This window comes from Callionymus lyra, chromosome 12 (genome assembly GCF_982586985.1).
Source record: "Callionymus lyra chromosome 12, fCalLyr1.hap1.1, whole genome shotgun sequence".
Taxonomy (NCBI): domain Eukaryota; kingdom Metazoa; phylum Chordata; class Actinopteri; order Syngnathiformes; family Callionymidae; genus Callionymus; species Callionymus lyra.
The window spans coordinates 13,881,145-13,904,742 of NC_141829.1; the positions used below are offsets into that span (position 1 = coordinate 13,881,145).

At 37.0% G+C, this 23,598-nt stretch overlaps 3 protein-coding genes across 12 annotated transcripts in view; all 3 read right to left on the minus strand.

The window, feature by feature from the left end:
* tanc1b (tetratricopeptide repeat, ankyrin repeat and coiled-coil containing 1b) overlaps positions 1–11,675 on the minus strand; it is a 118,994-nt gene extending 107,319 nt beyond the window's left edge. For 4 of the 5 annotated variants that reach the window (XM_087804385.1, XM_087804384.1, XM_087804383.1 and 1 more), the window contains exon 1: positions 11,595–11,675. In XM_087804385.1, the coding sequence (XP_087660511.1) occupies positions 11,595–11,672 (78 nt within the window). In that variant the 5' untranslated portion in view covers positions 11,673–11,675. Of the gene's footprint in view, positions 1–11,406; positions 11,530–11,594 lie in introns of those variants that run through there. The other variant, XM_087804386.1, reaches the window with a different exon arrangement.
* Positions 11,676–14,152: 2,477 nt separating this feature from the next.
* On the minus strand, positions 14,153–16,454 carry dap1b (death associated protein like 1b). The gene is made up of 4 exons (XM_087804410.1): positions 16,334–16,454; positions 15,350–15,440; positions 14,586–14,649; positions 14,153–14,467 (listed from the first exon to the last, which is right to left on the minus strand). The coding sequence occupies exons 1-4, from the start codon at positions 16,401–16,403 to the stop codon at positions 14,351–14,353; spliced, it is 342 nt and encodes a 113-aa protein (XP_087660536.1). The 5' UTR covers positions 16,404–16,454; the 3' UTR covers positions 14,153–14,350.
* A 2,343-nt stretch (positions 16,455–18,797) lies between these two features.
* Positions 18,798–23,598, minus strand: part of LOC148068357 (plakophilin-4-like) — an 85,864-nt gene continuing 81,063 nt past the window's right edge. For all 6 annotated transcript variants that reach the window (XM_087804395.1, XM_087804394.1, XM_087804393.1 and 3 more), the window contains 5 exons: positions 23,502–23,586; positions 23,300–23,417; positions 23,049–23,222; positions 21,603–21,667; positions 18,798–19,564 (listed from right to left, as the gene is read on the minus strand). In XM_087804395.1, coding sequence (XP_087660521.1) covers positions 19,331–19,564; positions 21,603–21,667; positions 23,049–23,222; positions 23,300–23,417; positions 23,502–23,586 — 676 coding nt within the window. In that variant the 3' untranslated portion in view covers positions 18,798–19,330. The remainder of the gene's footprint in view (positions 19,565–21,602; positions 21,668–23,048; positions 23,223–23,299; positions 23,418–23,501; positions 23,587–23,598) is intronic.

Below are 23,598 nucleotides of genomic sequence, written 5' to 3' on the forward strand. Positions count from 1 at the left end.
ACATTAAAAAAAAAAAAAAAAAAGTCAGCGGTGTATTTAACTCGAGTTTGTATATTAGACTTTAAGCAGGGCCTCTTATGAGGGGCCTCTCTCTGTAAGGACAGAGCACTCAGTTTCTCAGGGGTTCTGTTGATACACTCAGTGCCACAGACAATATGGACTTATACGCTCAGAGACCCCACAAGCCAAGAGACAGTCTGGGCCGAATGATGATGAACGACCAGTAGTCCGACAGCAAGCATACAAAAATCAAACTTTGTCATTCTGTAGCTAAAGAAGAGTATTTTAAGATACTGATTTTTTGACCAAAGTTCAAAAAAAGAAGGTTGTTTATTCAAAAGTTCAAACAAATTTTTGCTTCAGAGGAAAAGCTTTGGTTGTGGATACTTAGCAATGCTATTCCTTTGAAAATAAGCAACAATAAGTATTTATCTGCTAACAAGCTGTTTGCTAAAAATCTCATCTACACCTTGCCAAGGTTTCTTGTTCTGGTTCCTGAGTCCCAATTCAGATCCTTTAGGTCAGTGATCCATAAGGGATTTGTTACTGGGCTGCTTTTTATTGAGTGTAACTGGGAGAAATATAGATACAACCATAATTCGATATTCAACAGAACTCTGTGGATTTTGGATTTCAAATTATATTTCATAATGTAATAGTTATTTTAAGTTTTATATTTCATAAAGTTTGTATAAAACAAAATATTTACATTTTTACAATTAACAAAATATCAATATATAATACAACACAATTTATAATACAATATTCATCGCGCTGTTCATGTTTTTGTTGGAATTTAACTTTCGGCCACGAGACAGCAACAGTCATCCTCCTCCGAAGCTAAAGGATCAGTTAAATCCAGCGAGATCCTGATGATGACTGAGGACAAGAGGATACAGTCGACTTCAGCAGCTTTTAAAGCTAATGTTTTAATATATTGTGGTTTTAAAAACAAATGAAAGCAGTTACGACTTTGTCAAGAGCCATGTGGTCTGTAAATACATCCTTGTTTCTGCAGTATCACAATAGATTGTATCATTGTCCCTGTATCTTTAGGTGTTTATTTTTAAATGTCAAGATGCTTATTTCAGTTTACTCTAAGATAAAGGGTAAACAAAAATAAACCTGTAAAGTCATTCATTTTTATCCGTTTTTTATCTGAAGGTCAGCCTGTGAATATAATATATAACCGGTACGCTAAGGTTGGGGACCCCTGCCTTTAGGTGATTCAATTGCCCCTTCCAGAGCATCGTGTTTAGAAGGAAACAGCTGACTCGGGACAAACTGTGGAGCCCCAGCGGTACATCAGCCAGATGTGCTCTCTAACCTTCACATGTGGGTCATCCGTCTCCTTAAACAAGCTCGGGGCTCAGAGGTCAAGTCGCAGTCCGTGGCCTTCTTACGTGGATTTCTGACAAGATATAGTAAACATATAGGTTGAAGGTCGTCGTCGGGTTTTAGTGGGTCATCCTTTCCCGGGGATGGAGTCCACATCTATTCAAGTGCAGGAAGTCTAGCGCCACCTGGACAAAAGAGACGTGACATGTGGCTGATGGCTCAATCCTGCCTCGACGGTCACCTGAGAAGACGTCTATAAAAAAGCGCGGAAATAGGATTGTTTGTCCACGTTGCCTCTGGCGGGATCTCTGGTACATGGCTGGTGATTTTTAGAAAACCGCTTTGTCCTCAGAGAGGGGCAAGATAATAGAGTTCACACTCGAGCCCAGATCTGCCTCACCACCTTCGCTAAAAACCCCCCTTTTTCCACTGTGCAAAAAAAGCCAATCAAATGATTTCACATAAGTAATTGGTTTCAGATTTTCCACACTGTTGCCGTAGTAACACGACAGCGTTGACAACAGGTTGACCTTGTGTCGGGTTTATAAAGCCATTTTTCCAAGAGAACCACAAGGCTGTGAACACGACTGGAGTGTAGCTTTTAGTGTCTAATGCTTTTTCAAATTGATCAAAAGTATCTCCTGTTTTTTTCTTACAGAAAAACAAGTGGAAATGAATCATCAAATGTATCAAATTCATTCATTCATTAAGATAAGACACGATTCATTTTGGGAAGTTCTGCGTTCAGTTTTTGCTTTGCTGTGTTTATCATTATACAGTATTTTTCAGACTAAAAGGTGCAACATATTATCAATGAGGATCTATTTTCATACATGTGGCCTGGAGCCTGGCGGAGTAATACTACAGAGTCTTGCAGAATAGTACCACGAAACCTCGAGGAGTTATACTAAGGGTTCCTCGCGGTGCGGTTTCGAAGCTTATCAAAGTCCTACTTAAACGTTCTGATAGAACCTTGCGGACCATCACGGCTCCACATTAACTTATTGATCTAGGAGCACTGTGCTCCTAACCCCGAAAAAGTTAAGTGCACCACCAAAAATCTAGACGCACCACTTCAATAAGTTAGGAGCACAATCAAACCTCTTGACCTTAACATGTTATACTCCTATAATCACTGTTAACAACCTGGAATAAAGTATTTGAATAGATAATAAGAGAAAATGCCTACATTGAAAGCAAGTAAGTAATTTGTGTTTATATAGTGTTTTTTCTAGACCAGAAAGGTGCAAAACAATTGGCAATGTGTGGTATATAATGATATAATGACTGCTTTTATAGTATTTGTATAATGGTTTACATGAAAAATCTGTATATTATGTACTGGTACCAATTTATAAAGTCTGTCTATCCATCCATGTTAATATCAACAAGATCTACTTTATTCTTGAGTATTTTTACACCTTATAGTTTCTATACAATGTACCCAAGGCTATGTATCAAAGGAAGGTGTTTGATACTACGGTACTATTACCTTCAATACAGTTTCCTGATTTCCTATTCCTATTTTATAAGACCAGTTCTAACAAAGTCCAAATGACAAATGATTTTGGTCGTGGATTCCGTAACTTGACTCCGGAAGACTAGCATGTTTAAATGATCAGTACTACCAAACAATTTCTTCAAAAATCTTCATCTACATTGCTACACACAGCGTTTGTGTCAAACACTATTGAAGTCAGGATGTATTCTTCAGCTGCCAGCGGAAGAGAGAAAGCGAGGCTGCGAGCCCATAAACAATAGGACGTTAGCTAACAAGACCTTGAAGGAGGAAACCTAGTGAGAAGGTATGAAGGACGGCTCCAGCTCAATGTCAGCCATTGTGCGCCGAGGTGGGTATTCACACCAACTTAAGAGGCAGGGAAGGAAAACAAAGGACAGACATTTTTAAACAAGCAGTTTTCCGGTCCGACATCCTGCACGGCCAACACCTCCAGAACGCGGCGGCAAACATGTTTTCACGGGAAATGTCGTCAGTCACCAGCGAGTACAGAAGAAGAGCAGAACTTTCATCGTGGAAGAGTCGAACTCGTTCCAAGAGAAAAGACGATATCCGCTCCGACCTTACGTCATGGACTCTGTTAATAACTTCTCTGGACAGAATCCTTCAGCGCGGCTTACTTTGGAATCTGATTGTCATTACCGCGGCGTTCTGCCTATTATCATGTTATTCTGTCTCGTGGGTCAAACTGTCCAAACAATCCTGGTAAATCCTTCCAAATGAGGTGATTATTGCACGACTGACCACAATTCCATTAGATCGCTGCAGATAAAATCGGAACTGAACTTTTTCCAGCGAGAACTGAAGTCATTTTCTCGACAATCTACCAAAAACAGATCACTTTTTTAAATGATTAAAGATGTGCCGGTGGTCACGGTAACATCCAGATCGTTCATCATTTATTATCGTGAAGCAAAAGAGACGTTCCAAGGATGGATCATCTTCGAGCGTTCTATCCCAAGTCTCTGACAGATGACTCCTAACCCGATCTGCATTAGTGACACTACCGGCTTAACCCAAACCAGCTTTATAACTAGCTTGTCTTTTCTTGAAGTTGAATCTTACGAAGTTATTATTACATTCATAATATGTGTCAAACTCCAGGTCCATGGTCCTGCCAATTCATTTTGAGCAGCCTTCTGGATAGTTGGCTCAAAACTAAAAAAGACTAAATTTAATCTTGATTAGCATCCAACAAAGATGCCAATGTTTAAGATAAGATATGGAACAGTGATTATGGATATCAACAATTATGCAGTGAGTTCCAATATAATAAAAAGGAATTTTAAAGGAAAGGGATTTAAATGATTGATGAAGAAGGATAAGCTCAAAAATAAGTAAGATAATTAAGTTTAAAACACCCGATCTAAAAGCTTGACCAATATATGAGAAACTACGAATCACTGACGAAGAGTCCTTGTTAATTTGAAAAAAAAACAAAAAAAAACCTTCTGAAAATATACATCAAAATCAGTGACAGCCGATTGGTCGCGATAATAATGTATTTAAACTGTCAAAAGTGACCAGCAGTTGCGATTTGGTTGGCTGGGCGACAAAGCATTACGGGAGACGTTCAGGTCACTGAGAAGGTTAAAGAGGGATGGCGATCAAATAAAAAGACAAATAAATGTTATTAAATTAAACAAGTGGAAAATTATATGGTCACAGGTTTTTGTTTTACATATGAAGGTTTAGTAAGTGTCAGAAAAATAATGTTATGACATATTGATAAGCTAAGATTAACAGCAGGTCACATTGTTACAGAACTCACCACAGAACTACGAACTTGAATATATCCTGAAATCTATTTAACTGTTCTTGACGAGACAAACAAACCATAGCCTCCTTGGTGGAGATCGATATGCATTCCTACGATTCATCGATTTAGAATTATATCTTATATTACATCATTTCCTTTTGATAACTTTAGCCTGAAAACCAAGAAGTGTTTATTCTTATATCCTCAGATGCAAGTGTTTATTGGGAAGAATCTGGCGATGATATACGCATCACAATACAAAGGTACAAAATATGGCCATATATTGCAATAGTAAGTAAGTAAGTAAGTAAGTAATAATTATTTATATAGCGCTTTTCGAGACCAGGGTCACAAAGCGCTTTAACAATCAAAACAATACTCAAAACAGTACATACTTCAAAGATCAAGACAACACCGAGAACAACACAGGAGTTCGAGAAATTCAAGGAAACAAGGATATGTGAAGTATTGTCCGAGTACTTTGGCTTTGCCGAATTCAAAAACATTGCTCTTGACTGCTTCATTAACCAAATTGGGAGCAACTGTATCCTCTCGTACCCAGTCATTGCCGGGATCTCAAGGGATTAAACATAAATACAGTTCTTTTGAAAATCAATACAGTATTGTGAAAAACAACATTGTTATATTAAATGTATTTATATTATTTTAACACCCTAAATAAAACTAATAACTTATATTTTACATATATAATGGATTTACAAACAGCAGAAAAAAGTAAACTGGTTTTCACTTTCTTCCTCAACAGCAGGAAGTGAAGCAAGACTTGTACCCTGGGAAAACTGTGCGTCCCTTGATGCTTCCTGATGATTGATGTAGAAATCAGGGCCAACATGTTAAAACACACAACTTCATGGGGGGAAAAGGACATTTTCAGCTGACGATTGACGCCTCAGAAAACGTCGAGGCATGTTTAAAAAAAGAGTTATAACGTCTCAGCCTTCACAGTCACACCCCGGGCTCAGGAAGTTGACTCAACTTGACACTTGAATGTCGGGATACGACAAGACGTCCCAGAGCCCATGCCAGAACATCCAGGCTTGCTTCCCACGGGTTGAAATCAGTGCAGGACGTAATTGAATTTGACTTTTCAATTTTCTGCTCCCAAATCATTATCGACAACAAGCAGATTAGGCCGATTAAAACGGACAATCTTGAGATAGAGATACAGTAATATGTCGGATTCATGCTCCGGTTATTGACTCTTCCCAGTCCGCTACAAGTGCACATAAACGCAGAGATTATTTACTTGGAAATTTGCCTCCCAGGAAGCCAGTTATTTGCCCTTTGGTTAACAATTAACGTGTGGCGTTTTAAAGCCGCGGGACATTCCACAAACGCCAGATAAAAAAGGAATTATCGCCCTCGATCGTAACATGAGGTGGAATGAAAGGACTTTAAGACGGCAGGCTTTTTTCCAAATATGGAAGATTTCTACGCGAGTCTTACAAGAACAGTAGAAACAGGGATTTAGGTCAGTCGGCATTCAAGGTTTCCTCAGATCAAAGGATTATTCCTGACACGACTCGTTTGACCGAGTCATATTTCCCAAACCCCGGCGAGGACACGGGTGTGTGTGCGATGAGGTTGACTGACAAATTGTCGTGAATGGATACGATCGTCCGACAGCTGGAGGTCTGTGAGGGAAGTGATCCCTCGGACGGTGGTCGTCTGGTCGAGCCGATAATCCGCGAGGATATTAACATAATACCGGGCACTGGGTTTACGGGGAGACGAGCCAGATATCAGAGGAGCTCAATGATTGGAGCTGATAGAGAAGCACGAGTCAAATAAGCTTTAGATCACAGAGCAGGGATAGGAAGTTAAGTAATGAGAGACAAAAGGAGGAAGAAAAAAACGACTGGCTCTTCTTCAGGTGCTAAGGTTGAAACATGGACTCCCACATCCGTGGCATCGCTACAAAAATCAACTTCTACATGTTATTTACAGGAATTTGTTTTAAAATCTAATCCCATGATCTTGTCAAACATTCCACATTTTAAATCCAAATAAATTTGATAAATCAAGGGATAACTGTAGATGTATTTTCTTGTATCATACTTTATATTCCTCTGCTTCCTTGTCAAATTTTTGTATTTGTAATTTGCGTTACATAACAAACAGTATCTTTACCAAAAATAAACGTTTACAAAGTTCTTTCTGTTAGTTCTTTGTATTACTTTTGTTTATTTTTCAGTTGCTTTGTTGCCAGGTTTCATCTACACATGTATCTAAACATTGCTAATTGCTAATTGCTAAGGTGAGTTTGATGTAACTTTGGAAACTGTCAAAAGTAATACAATTTATTATGGTCTAATTTTTTTAACACGCATCAGGTCAGCGAACTGCTGAGCACATCATTGTACTTTTTACCTTAAAAATAAGAATTTAGGTTAAGGTGTTATCTTGATCTTTAAAGTATATACTTTATTGAATATTGTTTTGACTGTTTAAATGCTTTGTGACCCTGGTCTGGAAAAGCGCAATATAAATATAAATTACTTACTTACTTAGTACCTCAATACATATGCATCTAAACATTGATAATAATTAAAAGAAAACGTTTACCATTAAAAAAATATATATTTGAAAAAACTGTTGTTTTTTGTAACAATTTTTGTTTGTGTCGAAACCAATTAACAAAGTTACAGACAGATTGAAGTAAAAAGTGGAGTTATGAGGTACAAAATAAGCATTTTTAAATAATTGTTTGTCCGCTCGGAATAGACAGAAGAATACATCTGAATAGAATAACTATTCAAAACAAAGTAAAATGATATTCCGGTTTGTTTTGTATTGGTAAAATAAAGCTAGAACTTTGACTTCTTTCTTTTATTGGCATCGCACAGAAATCACAGCAGTGAAACTGGCAATGAAACTTGGTTACTTGGCAACCGTTAAAAAAGGACAGCAGAGTAAATGTATATCTAAACGCATAAATATAAATATTAATAAGTTAAAAATAAAAATAGTGCAATAGAAAAGAACAGCACCAGCCTCCCGGACATTTGACATCGGAGAACGTATAATATAGAGTTCAAATTCTCCCTTAAAAAACAAACTCCACGGGAATTGTAATGTTATAGCACGGGTTAAGAGATCAAATTTAACTGATAATATATGATGCTCGGGTTTTCCTCTTAAATAAATATGTGAATTTCTCATTTCCGAGGTGTAACGTTTTGTCGACACAACTTTTAAAACCATGAAAAGACACTTATAATGGTCCCACTTTGTACAGGAATCCAACGCCCATAACAAGCGAGTCAGCAACGGGTCAGAGGAACTGCTGAGCACACGAACCAACGACCACTTTACATCCATTTGGCCGCGAGTTTTATGTTCCACCTGTAACTGCTGTGGGTGGGGCGGGGGGGCAGCAGTAGCAGTAACAGCTCAAATAAACATTGGGAAAGTAATATAATTATCAAAGAGCCTGTGTCAACAAAATTAATCTGGAGTTTAGCCCCTGCCACCCCACCACACACACACACACCACACCCACAAATAGTGTAGTTAAGAGCCGGGCACACTCGAGGAGCTCAACAACTCTTCCTCTCCCGCCACCACTCGGGGGGCTTCTTCGACAACCCCCAAAAAATGTCAATGCAAAACAGCTGTTGTGTGGGAGAACTTCCAAGTGCACACGTGTTTCGGATACACTCGGCGTGACGGCAACATCTGCACGTGCGACGCTCCACTTACGCGGATTAACAACACACACTTCAAAGATGTTTAATAGACGCCAGATCATAATGTTGATTAATAGCCAATTACACATGTTAATACACGTTTACTTGATGTGTAATGACTTCCTGTTGGAAAGATTTACGCGAGTCGAACCAACGATTTTATATTTTTTTGTGGAGTCAATTTAATAGAAGCACCTGCGCAGGAAACATGGATGCATTTAAAACTATGATCTCAATTACACACAAAAGTTAACCCATTGGATTTTCCAAATAATTCTGCTTCACTTCCTTTAAATACCTGAATTATTTCACTAAAAAATTGTGACACAATGTCAATGAAACCTCTGAGCTGGAATAACTTCCATTCGTCATTAATCAAAACTATGTTGAAGCCAAAGAGTAATGAAGTTTTTAATCGATTAGTTGTGAAACAAAAAGTCAGAAATATGCTCTAAAATTTGACCAATTGTAAGTTGGAAATTTAAAATGCGAGTCGTATTTTTCCTTTCTTAGTACAGAAAATATATAACAGTGGAATGGAAAATTACTTAAAATGTTTAACTACATATTAATCTACTATAATATGTTTCATACACAAGTTTATAGACGTTCTCGGCCCATAATTAATAAGCTTTAAACTGTATTTAAAATGTCCAAATAAACTGGTGTTAAGCTGCCAAGTGTAATTTATATATAACATTTATCTCTCTACTCTTATACACTTGCTAGTTGCCAGACAAATGAGATTTACAAGTTGTTCAACTACACACCAAATATCCTTAATAAAACCTATTTTGAACCAAAATGAGACCAAACATATTTGATATACGAGACAAATCTAGGTCAAGATCCAGGTAAACCGAGAATTATAAGCATTTAAGGGTCTGTTTACGTTGCAGATACACATCTTGTGCTAAACATGCCCAAATACTGGACTTTGTTTTTAAGTTAGAATATCAAGAATCAGACTAGAATCAGATTTAAGTTATTTAAAGTGATAGTTCAGCCAATATTCTAATCGTTTCCTTCATAACAAACAATCTGAAAATACAGATTTGTGTTAGTTTCATCCGAAAGATTTCTCATTTCGAGGCTTCAATGCAAGATGGACGTTACAGACGAGCAGTATGGAGGTATTTACATGTATTTTTTGGATGAAGATTCTACATGAGCTCGTTATTTTTGACTATAACTCCAAAAAGGAAGTATTACTCTAAAAATAATGCATCAGGGTGAGTAGAAAATGAAACTTAGGTAAACTATCTCTATAACTGTGAACTGTTGTCGTGCATCATGAGATCTCGACTTGACATTATCGAATTGAAACGATAAAACCCATCAGTAAAGACAAGACGTACCGACAAAGCCTCTGATTGACTAGAGATTCTTCTGGTCCTCACTTCATTAACATCCAGTCATGTCCATCCAGCAGGTCATGAGGTCCAGTGACCTCCTCAGCCATAACAATCCTGCGCCGGTGCCAACAGCCCATGCCAGCCAAAGTGGCCAAAGAGCATGGGAACCAGACTCTCGCAGCGAAGACCTGGTCGGTTTTAAAAAACTCTTCATAACATGTTTAGTAGGTCAAAAAACCGAGTCCCTGATGAAGCTCCTCCTGCTGATTTGGAGTCTGTATATTCAGGGGAATTGCCCCCGAGACACACGATTCAACACAGGAAATTGCAAGTGTTGTCGCCAATTCGTTGAAGGTAGAAGAGAACCAAGGTCACGAGGTTGAACGCCATGAATCATAGTGATCAGAGTAAAAAAAAAAAACTTTTCTGTGGTGTTCAAAGAAACTTGGATGACTAACCAGGAGAATCCCCTCAGTTTTAAAAAGTGCTGAGCACAGCAGAAAGTCAGAACCCGCCAGCGCTCTGAACTCCAGTGACTCAGTCCACACGGGGCGAACGAGATCACGGTTCAGTTTCGCCGCTATATCGGGATCCTGGTCACGTAAAGAAAAAAAAAACCACCTCATTCGGCAGCAAAATATACATTATCATCAAACGAGACCACACAGACACAAACATCTGCATCCTGGCAGCGCCGTCAACAGTAAATATCACTTATCGTCAGGAAAAAAACCTTCTCAGTCAGAAAGAAACGTTTCTAAATGACAAGAGGAACGAGGGAGAGATTTTCATGATCATTTATAGTTGGAAATAAGCTCAAAATATGCCAAAAATAAAGGGGAATATTAAATAAATTATGTTTCGTGAGAAGTTATTTGATGAACTTTTTTTGAAAATTTGACTTAAGGATGTTCGCTTGTACACACACACACACACACACACACACACACACACACACACACACACACACACACACACACACACACACACACACACACACACACACACACACACACACACACACACACACACACACACACACACACACACACACACACACACACACACACACACACACACACACACACACACACACACACACACACACACACACACACACACACACACACACACACACACACACACAATTGGAAAACAGTGGCAACTCCATGCACTTCTACAGTTTTAGGATCTAAACCCACAACTCCCACATTATATTGAGTAAATCTCACTTTAAAAGGACAATGAAACAAACAATTTAACTATTAAAAGTAACAGGAAGTTTACAAGCTAGCTATTAACCCTCCAGTATAAAGTATAAAAAGTGCCTTTTTTTAAATAAAATATATGTTGTCTAAAAAAAGCTTTTCAGACATAAGATTATAGACAGTTTTTAGGGATCAATGAACACCATATAAAGTGCATTTCAAACAAATAAACCGGTGTATTGTTGTTAAATGTAAGTTAGCTATAAAGCTATATAACATGTGTCTACCGTTATAAACTTGCTAGCTAATGAAAAGATACATTATTTATGATAAAAATGTTCATAAAATAGTGCACATTACTTAGAAGTTATTTTTAACTTCCATAAACGGTTCAATTCTTAAAGAGAATTTATCGTTATTTTACTGTATTTTTTGTAAGCTAACGTTTCGGGTCTATTTCTTTCGCGCATGAACACTTGAAGCGGAAACGTCACCTGTAAAAAAAAAGTTCACAGACCTAGAACCACAACTTTATATCTCGGTTGAGAACCTGGACCTAAAGGGATGTGGATTCCAGCAGTGAAGGGAGAACTTCTCCCGGGCATGTCCCGACACTTCCTCCCGACAAAACAAACCGCGGCTCGGAACCGCTTCCCTGCCCCGGCGCAGCGCGGATGAATCAAAAAGGCGTCAATCGGCTCCTACCTGGTCTGTGTCATGGAGAGAAAGTTCCAGAAATACTTCCTCAGCTGCTCCTCGATCAGAACCTCCACACGGACTCATGCACTTGATCCGAGGTGGATCCAGATCTGAGGCTCCGCCCCCTCATGAGGTCATCTGGACCAACATCATCAGAGGGTCGAACCCTAACCCCCCCCCCCTGCTGGCGCACATACCACATGCACGTGACAACATGTGTTTATATAGACTTTAGTTACTGTTTCATTTTAGTAAAATACACTTTTTTAAGTTGTGTTGCTTTTTTCTTTCGTGTGAAAACTTTTATTGTCGTTTAAAAACTGTTGTTTCACTTGCAAAAGTAAATTAAGACGGTGGCCCGGAAGTACAAAACCAATTAAGGAGCTTGAAGCAAAATAAATACAATTCTTGAAACAAATTTACGATTTTTACTTTTTTTTAAAACGCTAGATAAAAAAAAAAAAAAAGGAACCAATTTACAAATCCTGAACTCAACGAACCATGTTAACAAAATTACAAGTTCCTGAAAAAAAGTACAAACTTTGAAACAAAATGACAACTTCCTGAAAAAATACTATAAGGTCTGAAACAAAATTACAACTTCCTGAAAAAAAAAGTTCAAACTCTGAAACAAATTACAACTTCCTGGAAAAAAATGTACAAAAGTACAACTTTCAGGACAAAAAAAATACAAAATTACGACTTCCTGAAAAAATTATACTAACTTTGAAACAAAATTACAACTTCCTGAAAAAGTATTATAAGGTCTGAAACAAATGTTTAAACTCTGAAACAAAATTACAACTTCCTGAATTTTTTTTGTTTACAAAATTACAACTTCCTGGAAAAAAATGTACAAAATTACGATTTCCTGAAAAAAAAATGTACAAAGTCTAAAAACAAAATTCATCTTCCTGAAAAAAAAAGACAAACTTTGAAACAAAACTACAACATCCTGAAAAAAAATGTACAAGATCTAAAACAAATGTACAAAGTCTGAAACAAAATTATAACTTCCTGAAACATATTTAAAATGTCGAATTTACGATAACCTAAAACTCCACAAAACCAAGTTTACACTCTACAAATGACATCTTCTTGAAACAAATGTACTTACTCTGAAACAAAATTAAAACTAATTTAAAACATATTTTAAAAGTCTGAAACTAATTTACTAACTCTGTAATAACATTTCAATTTTCGGGAACACATTTTCAAAATCTGAATCAAAAATCCCATTTCCCTAAAATATATTTATTATGGCCCGAAATCAACTTAAAATGTCCTTAAATAACTCCACAAACCAAAAGTTTGGGCACTTCCTGAATGAAAATGACAAACTCTGAAATAAAAGTATAACTTCCTGAAACAAATTTACGATTTTCTGAAACAAAATTTCAAACTCTTGTAACTAATCTACAAAGTTTTTTTTTTTCCTGGGAAATCTGGTTTCAGGAATTTGGCTCAGGAAGTAAATGTTAAAACTCTGAAGACTGAAATTCTGAAACATAAGTACAAACCGTAGCACAAAATTACTGTTTCCTGCAAAAGTAAAAATAAACAAATGTATAAATTCAGAAAAAAATAAAATAAAATTATGAAACGAATTTATGTTTTCCTGAAACAACTGCACAAACCAAGTTTACACAAATAACTACTTCCAGAAACCAATTTACAAAATAATTTACAAAGTTTTAAACATTTTCCAGGACATTTTGTTTATGGGTTTTTTATATAGTCTAAAACAAATGTAAAAAAAAAAAAGGAAAACTGAAACAAAACTACAGTAGATTTTCCTGAAACAAAGATACAAACTAAACTGTTAACATAGAGGATTTTATAATTTATTTTCAGTAAATTGAACATTTCCTAGTTTGTAACTTTGTTTTACCACTTCTGGGCCCCTGTTCCCACAAGGGTTTGAGTGCTTCGTCTGCCATCTGTGATCTCACTCAAATTTAAAAAAGAAATGTTTTGGATAAGCCAGAACAGATTAGCATTAAAAAAAATAAGTAAATTTGATTTATTTTAAAACATTAGTTCACTATATGTACTAGGCATTTGTCAAATTGATTTATTGTTCATGTAGAAACAAAAAAAGTTGTATCTGTATATTATGAATAAAAATATTTTAATATAAAAGAATCAAAATTAATATAAAAAGTAATTTTTCAAGCCCAGAATGTGAGGCTAGTTAGCATCTTTTATCACTACATGCTAACACGGCTAGCATCCTTAAAATAATGTCACCAAAAGTGAAGTTTTAGCGCCACCTGCTGGCAGATAGTTTGCATCTCATGGAGACGTGAGAAGATGGTCAACATTAGGAGGAAGACCAGCCGCTGAGAACAGTACAAACAACTCCACGGAGGCTTCCTCGTGACCGTGAGGCCTTCAGAGCCCACGCAGCACTTCCGGTCCGTGGTGTTGGTCCAGTCCGGGTCCAGAGTCAGCAACTTTGATCCCTTCAGAGCTGAAGTCTTTGAACCGCCTCACAGATCTTTCAGCGTCGTGTTGCCGCCATCTAGTGGCGATTACGGCAAATGGCAACAGAAAAAAACGACTGCGATTAAAGTAGTTTATTTGGTCACGTGATCTAACAAGTGCCAGGCGATATACAAAATGTCTTCCATGCCAACATACTCGGACACACAGGTGGTCAAACTTACTGCTCCTACAAAAGCGCATGCAACGTTAACTTCTGCAAAAATATCTTTTTCCGACACTTTCTACTTTCCCACGAATCCTTTTTATTCAGGCGTTCAGAACTTCTTGGGCTGCTGGATGAAGTACGGACGCTGCATGTGCGGCTTCTCCGAGGAAGGTCTCAGTCTGCTGTGCCGCACGCTCACCGGAGTCTCTGGAAAGTCGTGGCTCAGCTGGGAAATTAAAAAAAGGTCAGAAAAAAAAAAACTCTTAATTTGAGTTACAGTAATTTGTTGTAGAGTCTACCTTATTGGTGAACTTTTAAACGTTTCTTAAAGCTACTGAACATACCTTGTCGAGAGTTCCTGTGAGAAGAACTCCGATGGGCTGCATCCTGCTGGAGGTCACTGAAGACCTGCGGAGAAGATTCAGTTTTGAATTTAATAGTTTGCTTTTTATTCCTTCTCACGACTTGTGGTCAAATTAAGAACTGCAGTTTTACACGAGTGTGTTTACAACAAACATAATCCGACACCTGATGTCAAACTCACACTGAAGTGGTCGCAATAAAATGATTGTTGTGCGAAAATTGAAAAGAAATTCACAAAATGTTCCTTGCTTGAGACCTTGGCTCCTACCAGGGTTTGAGTGATGCCATTAGATTGTCTGGGATGTCATGTAAAGAAAGTGTTTAAAATAGACAGAATAAGTTTTACTGGATTCTATGAGAGTCTATGTTACATGATACATATTGTACCCATTGTTGTAGTCCGGGAGTCTAGCTTTAGTGGAAAGTCAAAATGGCCGACCAGAGAGGCACAAGTTTACCCTCATCTAATGTGGAAAGCAATAACATTTACTTACATTAAGATTTTGATTTAAAAAAATTTAGCAGAGAAAAGGAGAAACTTACATTTTTGTTCTGAGCTGAATAAATGAAATATTTATACATTATAAAATAAAAGTTCAGATTTTTTTTAATCTTTAACAAATAACGCTGGTAACAAAAATAGGGGAAAACTATCTTCAAATACATCTCGGGTATAATTAAATAAAAAATAAAACTGCAGGAAAAGCATCCACGAGGTGAAGAATCCATTTAGTCGGGGACTCACCGGACTTTCTCAGACCTCTTCCCCTCCTTCTCCGGCGTTCCGTGCGACTCCTCCAGACCTTTCTTCGACACACGTTTGCCGCCTGCTTTCACTGAGGAGGGTTGAGACGAAGCCAAGGACAAAATTTATTAAAGAGTTAACATGGCTTCGCCAAAGTCTACTCGGAGAAATTAACTTTCAGTTTTCACGCAAATAGAAACTTAAAGGAGTGAACTAATTCTAATTATTAAAACCATTTTTAAATTAGACACTAAAAGAAAAATTACATGAAAGACTTTTAAAAATACACATGTTTTTATTAAAATAATTAGTTGGAAACAGAATAAGACTCATGAGGTCATGATACAAAATATAAACATTCTTATTCGTGCACCTTCTGGGACTCCTGTGTGTGTGTCTTATGCGTCTTGATCTTTTAAGGATATTTAATTATATACATTTTATTACTTATAGTTAGACAGCAGCATTTTAACTTGTTACTTTGTGTAGTATGTTCTCGACGTTTGAGCATTTTTTAATGATGTCAAAATAAATAAAATCATGTTCTGTAATGTATGATTTATAAAGAGGAAATTTGACTAATATAAAAGGGAAATAATATTCAATAAATAACGTTAGGGTCATTAAATATCATTCTTTCAAGTTTACCCATCATTATTTTCCTTGTCTACGTCACTTCCTTTAATTTTTCTATTGTTTTTCTATTTTGGCCCTTCAAACATAATGTATTTAAAAGCACTTTTTCAAATGTTCTTGACCTACTTTGAAGTGAAAACTTTTGTCGCATTAAAAATAAATCAAACTCAGTCTCGTGCGAACAAACACGTGCGTCAAATACGTGCAAAAACAACGACCTAAAAACGAACCTAGTGGCTCAGAACTGGTTCTTTGTGCGGGTTCTGCAGCACCGCTGTCATGAACCGGATCAAACAACAACAACAGAGATGGTTCCGACAGAAAAGAGGTCCACTGGACCGGGTTTACCTGCGCGAGCGTGTCCCGCCTTCAGCTCCGGATTCTCCCTCGAGCAGGACTTGTGGATCTTCTGCGCCATCGTGGACCAGGTTCGTGGATCAACAAGCGACGTCTGCAGACGAAGGAGGCTCGTCCCTTTATGCGATGACGCCCGTGACGTCATCACGACACGCCCTATCTGCCCACCCGGGGTTGTTATTGTCGCTGAATTCTCAGTTCCTTCATTTTTGTGTTTTTCTGTGTTTGACTAAATCATGAAATAAAGCCGCGGGAAAAAAAGTATTTTAATAATCAGCATGGTTTTATTCGACTTTATTCATTATTTGTTATATTATACATTTACGTTTATTTTTTTATTTGGTTATTTGTTGTTTATTTTAACTAATGTTTTTCTTTTATTTATCAGCATGTTATCTTTAGCCATATCTTAGCATGTTATCAGTTAGCATACCTATTTCAGTTTACATTTTTACATTTTTTCATTAATTTTGAGATAACATTTTTATAATTTAAATTGTATAATTTGTGTTCATGCAACAGTGTGTCTTATTATCATATGAAAATTATTTATTATTAAATTTGTTTACTATTGTCGAGATATATTTCTTTAGTAGTTCGACCGTCTATGCGATTTTCTTCTCCTATAATTCATCTTTACGCTTGTGTTTAAATTAGCATGTAACTAATAAACGTATCATGTTTATTCAGTTTATTTTATTCATCATTAAAGTTCGAGTTGTGTTGTTGTCTAACTTTACTCTACATAACTCAGTTACAATTAACTTGGACGTAGCATTTCATTTTAAGGTTCATCCTTTTTCCATTATTACTATGCAACTACATTTTCATCCCACTTATGACGCCATTTGTGGTAAAGATCATATTCTGCTTGTTGACCTACTGTAAATAACAATAGTTGTTTTATCGTTTATTTAGTTAGTTTTACAAATGCAATTCTTAGATCAAGCGTTTTTTATATATGCTACATTTAGCCTTAGCTTAGAATTTTATGCCTTAGACATACGTTGACATGTTCTAAGTTAGTTTACTACTATAAAAATATATAGATTTTATTTTAAATAGCTTGTTTAAATTTAACTTGACATTTTATCGATTATTCATTTTTTCCACCTTAAAATTCAAGCTCTACATTAGCTTCTCGATTAGCATGTTACTCATAAACTTAGCATGTCATCATCAAAGTGTGTATTCTTTATTTAGTGAGCTAGGTTATTAGCATGTTAGCATAGTTTATTTACTAATATTTATATTTGAACTACTATTTGATTATTTTGTTTTACTAAAATTCCCTAACAGACACGATTATTGACGAATTTAACAATGTGGCTATTTGAGCATTATTTTATCTTCCGTAACGTAATTAAATAATATTATAATCCTACTTCTGGCGCAGTTTGTGGCGAAGCAAGTCTCAGAGCGGGAAATCGGAAAGCTATCATTATTTTACTTCCGTAACGTAATTAAATAATATTATAATCCTACTTCCGGCGCAGTTTGTGGCGAAGCAAGTCTCAGAGCGGGAAATCGGAAAGCTATCATTATTTTATCTTCCGTAACGTAATTAAATAATATTATAATCCTACTTCTGGCGCAGTTTGTGGCGAAACAAGTCTCAGAGCGGGAAATCGGAAAGCTATCATTATTTTACTTCCGTAACGTAATTAAATAATATTATAATCCTACTTCTGGCGCAGTTTGTGGCGAAGCAAATCTCAGAGCGGGAAATCGGAAAGCTATCATTATTTTATCTTCCGTAACGTAATTAAATAATATTATAATCCTACTTCTGGCGCAGTTTGTAGCGAAGCAAATCTCAGAGCGGGAAATCGGAAAACTATCATTATTTTATCTTCCGTAACGTAATTAAATAATATTATAATCCTACTTCTGGCGCAGTTTGTGGCGAAGCAAATCTCAGAGCGGGAAATCAGAAAGCTATCATTATTTTACTTCCGTAATGTAATTAAATAATATTATAATCCTACTTCTGGCGCAGTTTCTGGCGAAGCAAATCTCAGAGCGGGAAATCGGAAAGCTATCATTATTTTACTTCCGTAACGTAATTAAATAATATTATAATCCTACTTCCGGCGCAGTTTGTGGCGAAGCAAGTCTCAGAGCGGGAAATTGGAAAGCTATCATTATTTTACTTCCGTAACGTAATTAAATAATATTATAATCCTACTTCCGGCGCAGTTTGTGGCGAAGCAAGTCTCAGAGCGGGAAATCGGAAAGCTATCATTATTTTACTTACGTAACGTAATTAAATAATATTATAATCCTACTTCTGGCGCAGTTTGTGGCGAAGCAAGTCTCAGAGCGGGAAATCGGAAAGCTATCATTCTTTTACTTCCGTAACGTAATTAAATAATATTATAATCCTACTTCTGGCGCAGTTTGTGGCGAAACAAGTCTCAGAGCAGGAAGGAATGGAGCAAGAATTTTTAAAAAACAAAACTGACCTTTTTTTTATTTTATCATCTTAGCAGGTTTCGTACGACGAAGACTTTGTTGTCACGTGTTCTTCATATTCTCTCGTGTTCTTATGGCACAAGTTCATGAGTGTAAACCAGGTTCTTCTATGTACAACGAACACGGAGACGACACGACGACGGGTACGACGGATCCCTTCTGTACAACATCTGTACAACATCTGTGGTGGTTTTCGTGTTTTCTTCTTCTTTCGTTTTTGAGTTCATCCTCCACTCTGGCCTCGGGGCACAAACACACACTCTCTCTCTCTCTCCATCTCGACTCACATGACTCGCACCTTCACGACATCTACACAGCAGGACGCACACACACACCGTCCAGGTTTCTTCTCTCTCGGCTGCTCCTCCGCTGGGTTTAAAAAAATAATTTAAAAACATTCCAGGATTCCCTTCTTTTTTTCGGCACTCGCCCGCTCTGTCCATCTCGACCTTTGACCCCCCCAAACATCCACTGAAAACACACACACTTTGAAAGTTTTTTTTTTGGCAGGGTTCACACCCAGGAGTCGGGGGACCCGGGGTAGGGCTCGGCCCGGTACGAAGGCCTCCTGGTGCTGGCGTAGATGTCCACCATGTTGGGCTTCAGGGGCGGCGAGCTGTAGTCCACGGCGGGCGCGTAGGTGATGACCTCGTCCATGTAGGCGTCGTCGTAGCCCTGAGGATGATGCACGTACATCCGGTAGGTGTCATAGCTCCTCCTGCTGGGCTCCTCGGGGTAATACAGCGGCTGGAAGGACAAACAAAATCAATGACTTATTAGATGAAAGTATTTCATTATCAGGAAAAACCACATCTTCACTCGACTTCATGGAGATTTTTTTTTATCATATTGTGTCTTTTTTCATTTAATACTTTGACCTGATGATAAATAACTTTCTTTAATTTTGTCCACTAATTATTTTACATTTACAATATTGTTTACTTACTTTAACTCAGTTTTGACTTTGTTAATTTGACAAAAACTTTGCAAACTCTTTTGACACACAAACTAAAAGATCAGTAATTTGAAAATATACTGCTTACATTAAACCCATTAATTATAACATGACAAGCATAAATGATGAAATGTATGATCACATGACATAAATAGTTATCACATGACATACATTATGGTCATATGATGAACATTATGTTCACATGACATAAATAAATGATCACATGACATGCATAATAAACACATGACATACAAAACGATCACATGGAATTAATAAATGATCACATGACATGAATAATGATCATATGACATCCATAACAATAACTTACATGATCACATGACATACATAATGATCACATAGAATAAATAAATGATCACATGACATACATAATTATCACATGTTATAAATAAATGATCACATGACATGCATAATGATCACATGACACAAAAACTATCACATGATATGCAGAGTAAACACATGACATACATGAAGATCACATATAATAAATAAATGATCACATGACATGCATAATGATCCCATGACATACATAACACTAACATTAATGATCACATGAAATGCATAATAATCACATGACATACATTACAATAACATGCAAGAACACATGACATACATAATGATCACATGCAATAAATAAGTGATCACATGACATGCATAATGATCACATGACATACATAACAATAACATGCAAGAACACATGACATACATAATGATCACATGCAATAAATAAGTGATCACATGACATGCATAATGATCACATGACATACATAACAATAACATGCAAGAACACATGACATACATAATGATCAAATGAAATAAATAAGTGATCAAATGACATGCATACGTATCACATAACATACATAACAATAACATACATGATCACATGACATACATAATTATCACATGGAGTAAATAAATGGTCACATGACATTCTTAATGATAACATGCATGATCACATGACATACATAATGATCACATGACATAAATAAATGAGCACATGACATGCATAATGATCACATGACATACATAACCATAACATGCATGATCACATGATATGCATAATGATCACATGGAATAAATAAATGATCACATGACATACCTAATGATCACATGCATGATTACATGACATACATAATGATCACTTGAAATAAATAAATGATCACATGACATACCTAATGATCACATGCATGATCACATGACATACATAATGATCACTTGAAATAAATAAACGATCAGGTGACATACATAAATGATTGCATAAAATAAATAACGATCACATAACAGGCATAAATAATCACATGACATACATCGTTTTTACACGGTCGAACTATTTACAGTCATTAATGGACTTTACTCCAGGTACTCCCTCATTAGCTCATGACAGACAGAGTTTCCTCTGACTGGTGTTAAACCTGCAACCTTCAGGTGCAGCAGCATCACAGTGTGTGTTTAGAGCAACATTGTCAGACGTTGCTAACATGACGGCGTCGACACGACACAAAACACGAAGCTCTGCTCTGAACACAGACGAGTCGAGCCACGACAGGAGCCCGAGATGAACCCGGACCGTCCCAGTCATCCCAGTCACATCCACTCTCCCTCGGACAATGGCTGACGGTCCTTGGCAGCACCACCTTCCTCTGGCAGCACCAGACGAGTGCGTCGCTTCGCATTAGGCCAGCAGAGCGAGAGCCGAGCGGCCGATCAAACAGAGCGACTCACTGATGTACGAGATCGGCTTTAGACCGGCGTGTTTTGTTGGCTACGACCGACTGAAAGCATCGGGTTCAAGGACTGAGGCTCTGAAGTTACCTGTGTTCTTCTGGGCTCCTCTCGGGTGGGCGAGGGGTAGAAATATGACGAAGGCTTGGTTGACCCTGAAGGACGAGTGAAGATACAGTCAGTTTATAAATGTAGACTTTAGAGGCCTTTGAACAAGAACAAGGAGAACTTTAGTCTTGACAGAAGTCACACGTAGAACCTTTAGTTTAAAATCCTCATTATTTTATCCACATTTTCATGTATTTCGTTTTCAAAATGATGATATATTGTATTTTAAGTATCATTTCTGATACTAAATCATGACTTACGTACATCTAATGGACTTACATAGAGCCCAGTAACAATTGATCTTTTAAGTATATATTTTTTGAGTATTTTTTTGATTGTTTAAGCGCTTTGTGACCCTGGTCTAGAAAAGCGCTATATAAATATACGTTTATTTACTTATTAATTCTGGCTATTATAAAACAATTTTTATTTATGAGACTTAAAACAAATTACATCACTCAAACCCTGGCAGGAGCCAAGGCCTCAAGCAGGAAAAATGTAATATTTTTTATTTTCCCCTTTGTTGCATACTGGTGTATGTAAATATCTAACATTGTATGTAAATAGGTTAGAATCTCATACATGTATTTGTTATTTTCTCGACAAGACGACCCCAATATTTTTTATTTCGACCTTCGAATTTTTGTACAGGAGTTAATTTTTTTTCATAGTCGTTTCACATGTTTTAATACAATTTATTGGCTTCACTACTGTGTATTTTATCATTTAAATGTTTTCATTATACTGAATATTTTTAAATTGTGTTTCTCATTGTAGATGTTGCAATTATTGTTCATTCTTTTTTCAACCTCATACATTCTGTATATAGTATAATTTATTGGAAGTATTAAAGAATATTAAAGTGAATGTAGAACTTTCTATGGAAGTATATCAGTGTCATCAGAATATTATATTTTAAAACTTTTTTTAAACAATGAAAACCTATTTTTCATTCAAAAGGTTGTTGTTTTTTGGCCTTCGGGACACTTTGACCCTGAGATAACACAAGCATTGAACTATGACACCAACATTCTCATATTGAATTTAAAAAGCCACAAATTCCAAAATATTAAATTTGGAAAACAATATTTTTGAACTATTGGAATCAGAATATTTCAAACTCTATGTGTAAAAATAAAATCCAATCATTTAGACATTTTTAAATGTCATTAATCAACGGAAAATCCACATTTCAATACAGAAATTATACAGTTAAATACTTAAAAAACACCATTTCTACCCACTTTCTATAGTTTTTGGATTATAATCTGGATTCTGCTTATCATTGGTTTAATAATAAAACTCTAAATATAAAAGAAATAAAGAAATAAAGTCATGATTTAACTGAATGTATCATAAACCTGCTGCTAAAGATGAATTCTCGATGTCAAATAAACACACTTGACCTCAAAAGGAACGGGTCAGTACCTGTGTAGTGGTTCTTGTGCACGCCGGCGTCTCCTTGGTAGTTATAAAATTGCATAGTGGACTGAGCTCTCTGGAAGTCTCGGGCGTCTCGGGCGTCTCTGGCGTCTCTGGCGTCTCGGGCGTCTCTGGGCTCTCGGGTGCTCAGCGTGGCCGGAGACGACATGGCGCTGACGGCTGTGGACGCAGGAAGAAGAAGTAAAGACGACGCATCTGGAAACACTTCTGCGGCGAGAGAGAGCGACTGGACGTGCCGGGGTTGTTGATGGGAGACAGCTGGATGTTGCCGGTGGGCAGAACCGGCTGCGACCGGAACCGGTCCCGCTCCAGCGTGGAGGCCGGCGTCAGGAAATGGTTCTGGTTCCATCCGTCCTGCACGAGTAGAGAGAGAGAGAGAGAGTTCTGAGTGATGATGGTTTTTAAAATGATGTCGGGAGAGTCAGCTCTTCTTCGTACCTTTTTATAAATGGTACGTAGATCGCGATACTGCCACAGTGTGTTCAGAACCTGCGCTGCAGCCTTCAGCACCTTCATGGAATACCTGGAGGAAAAG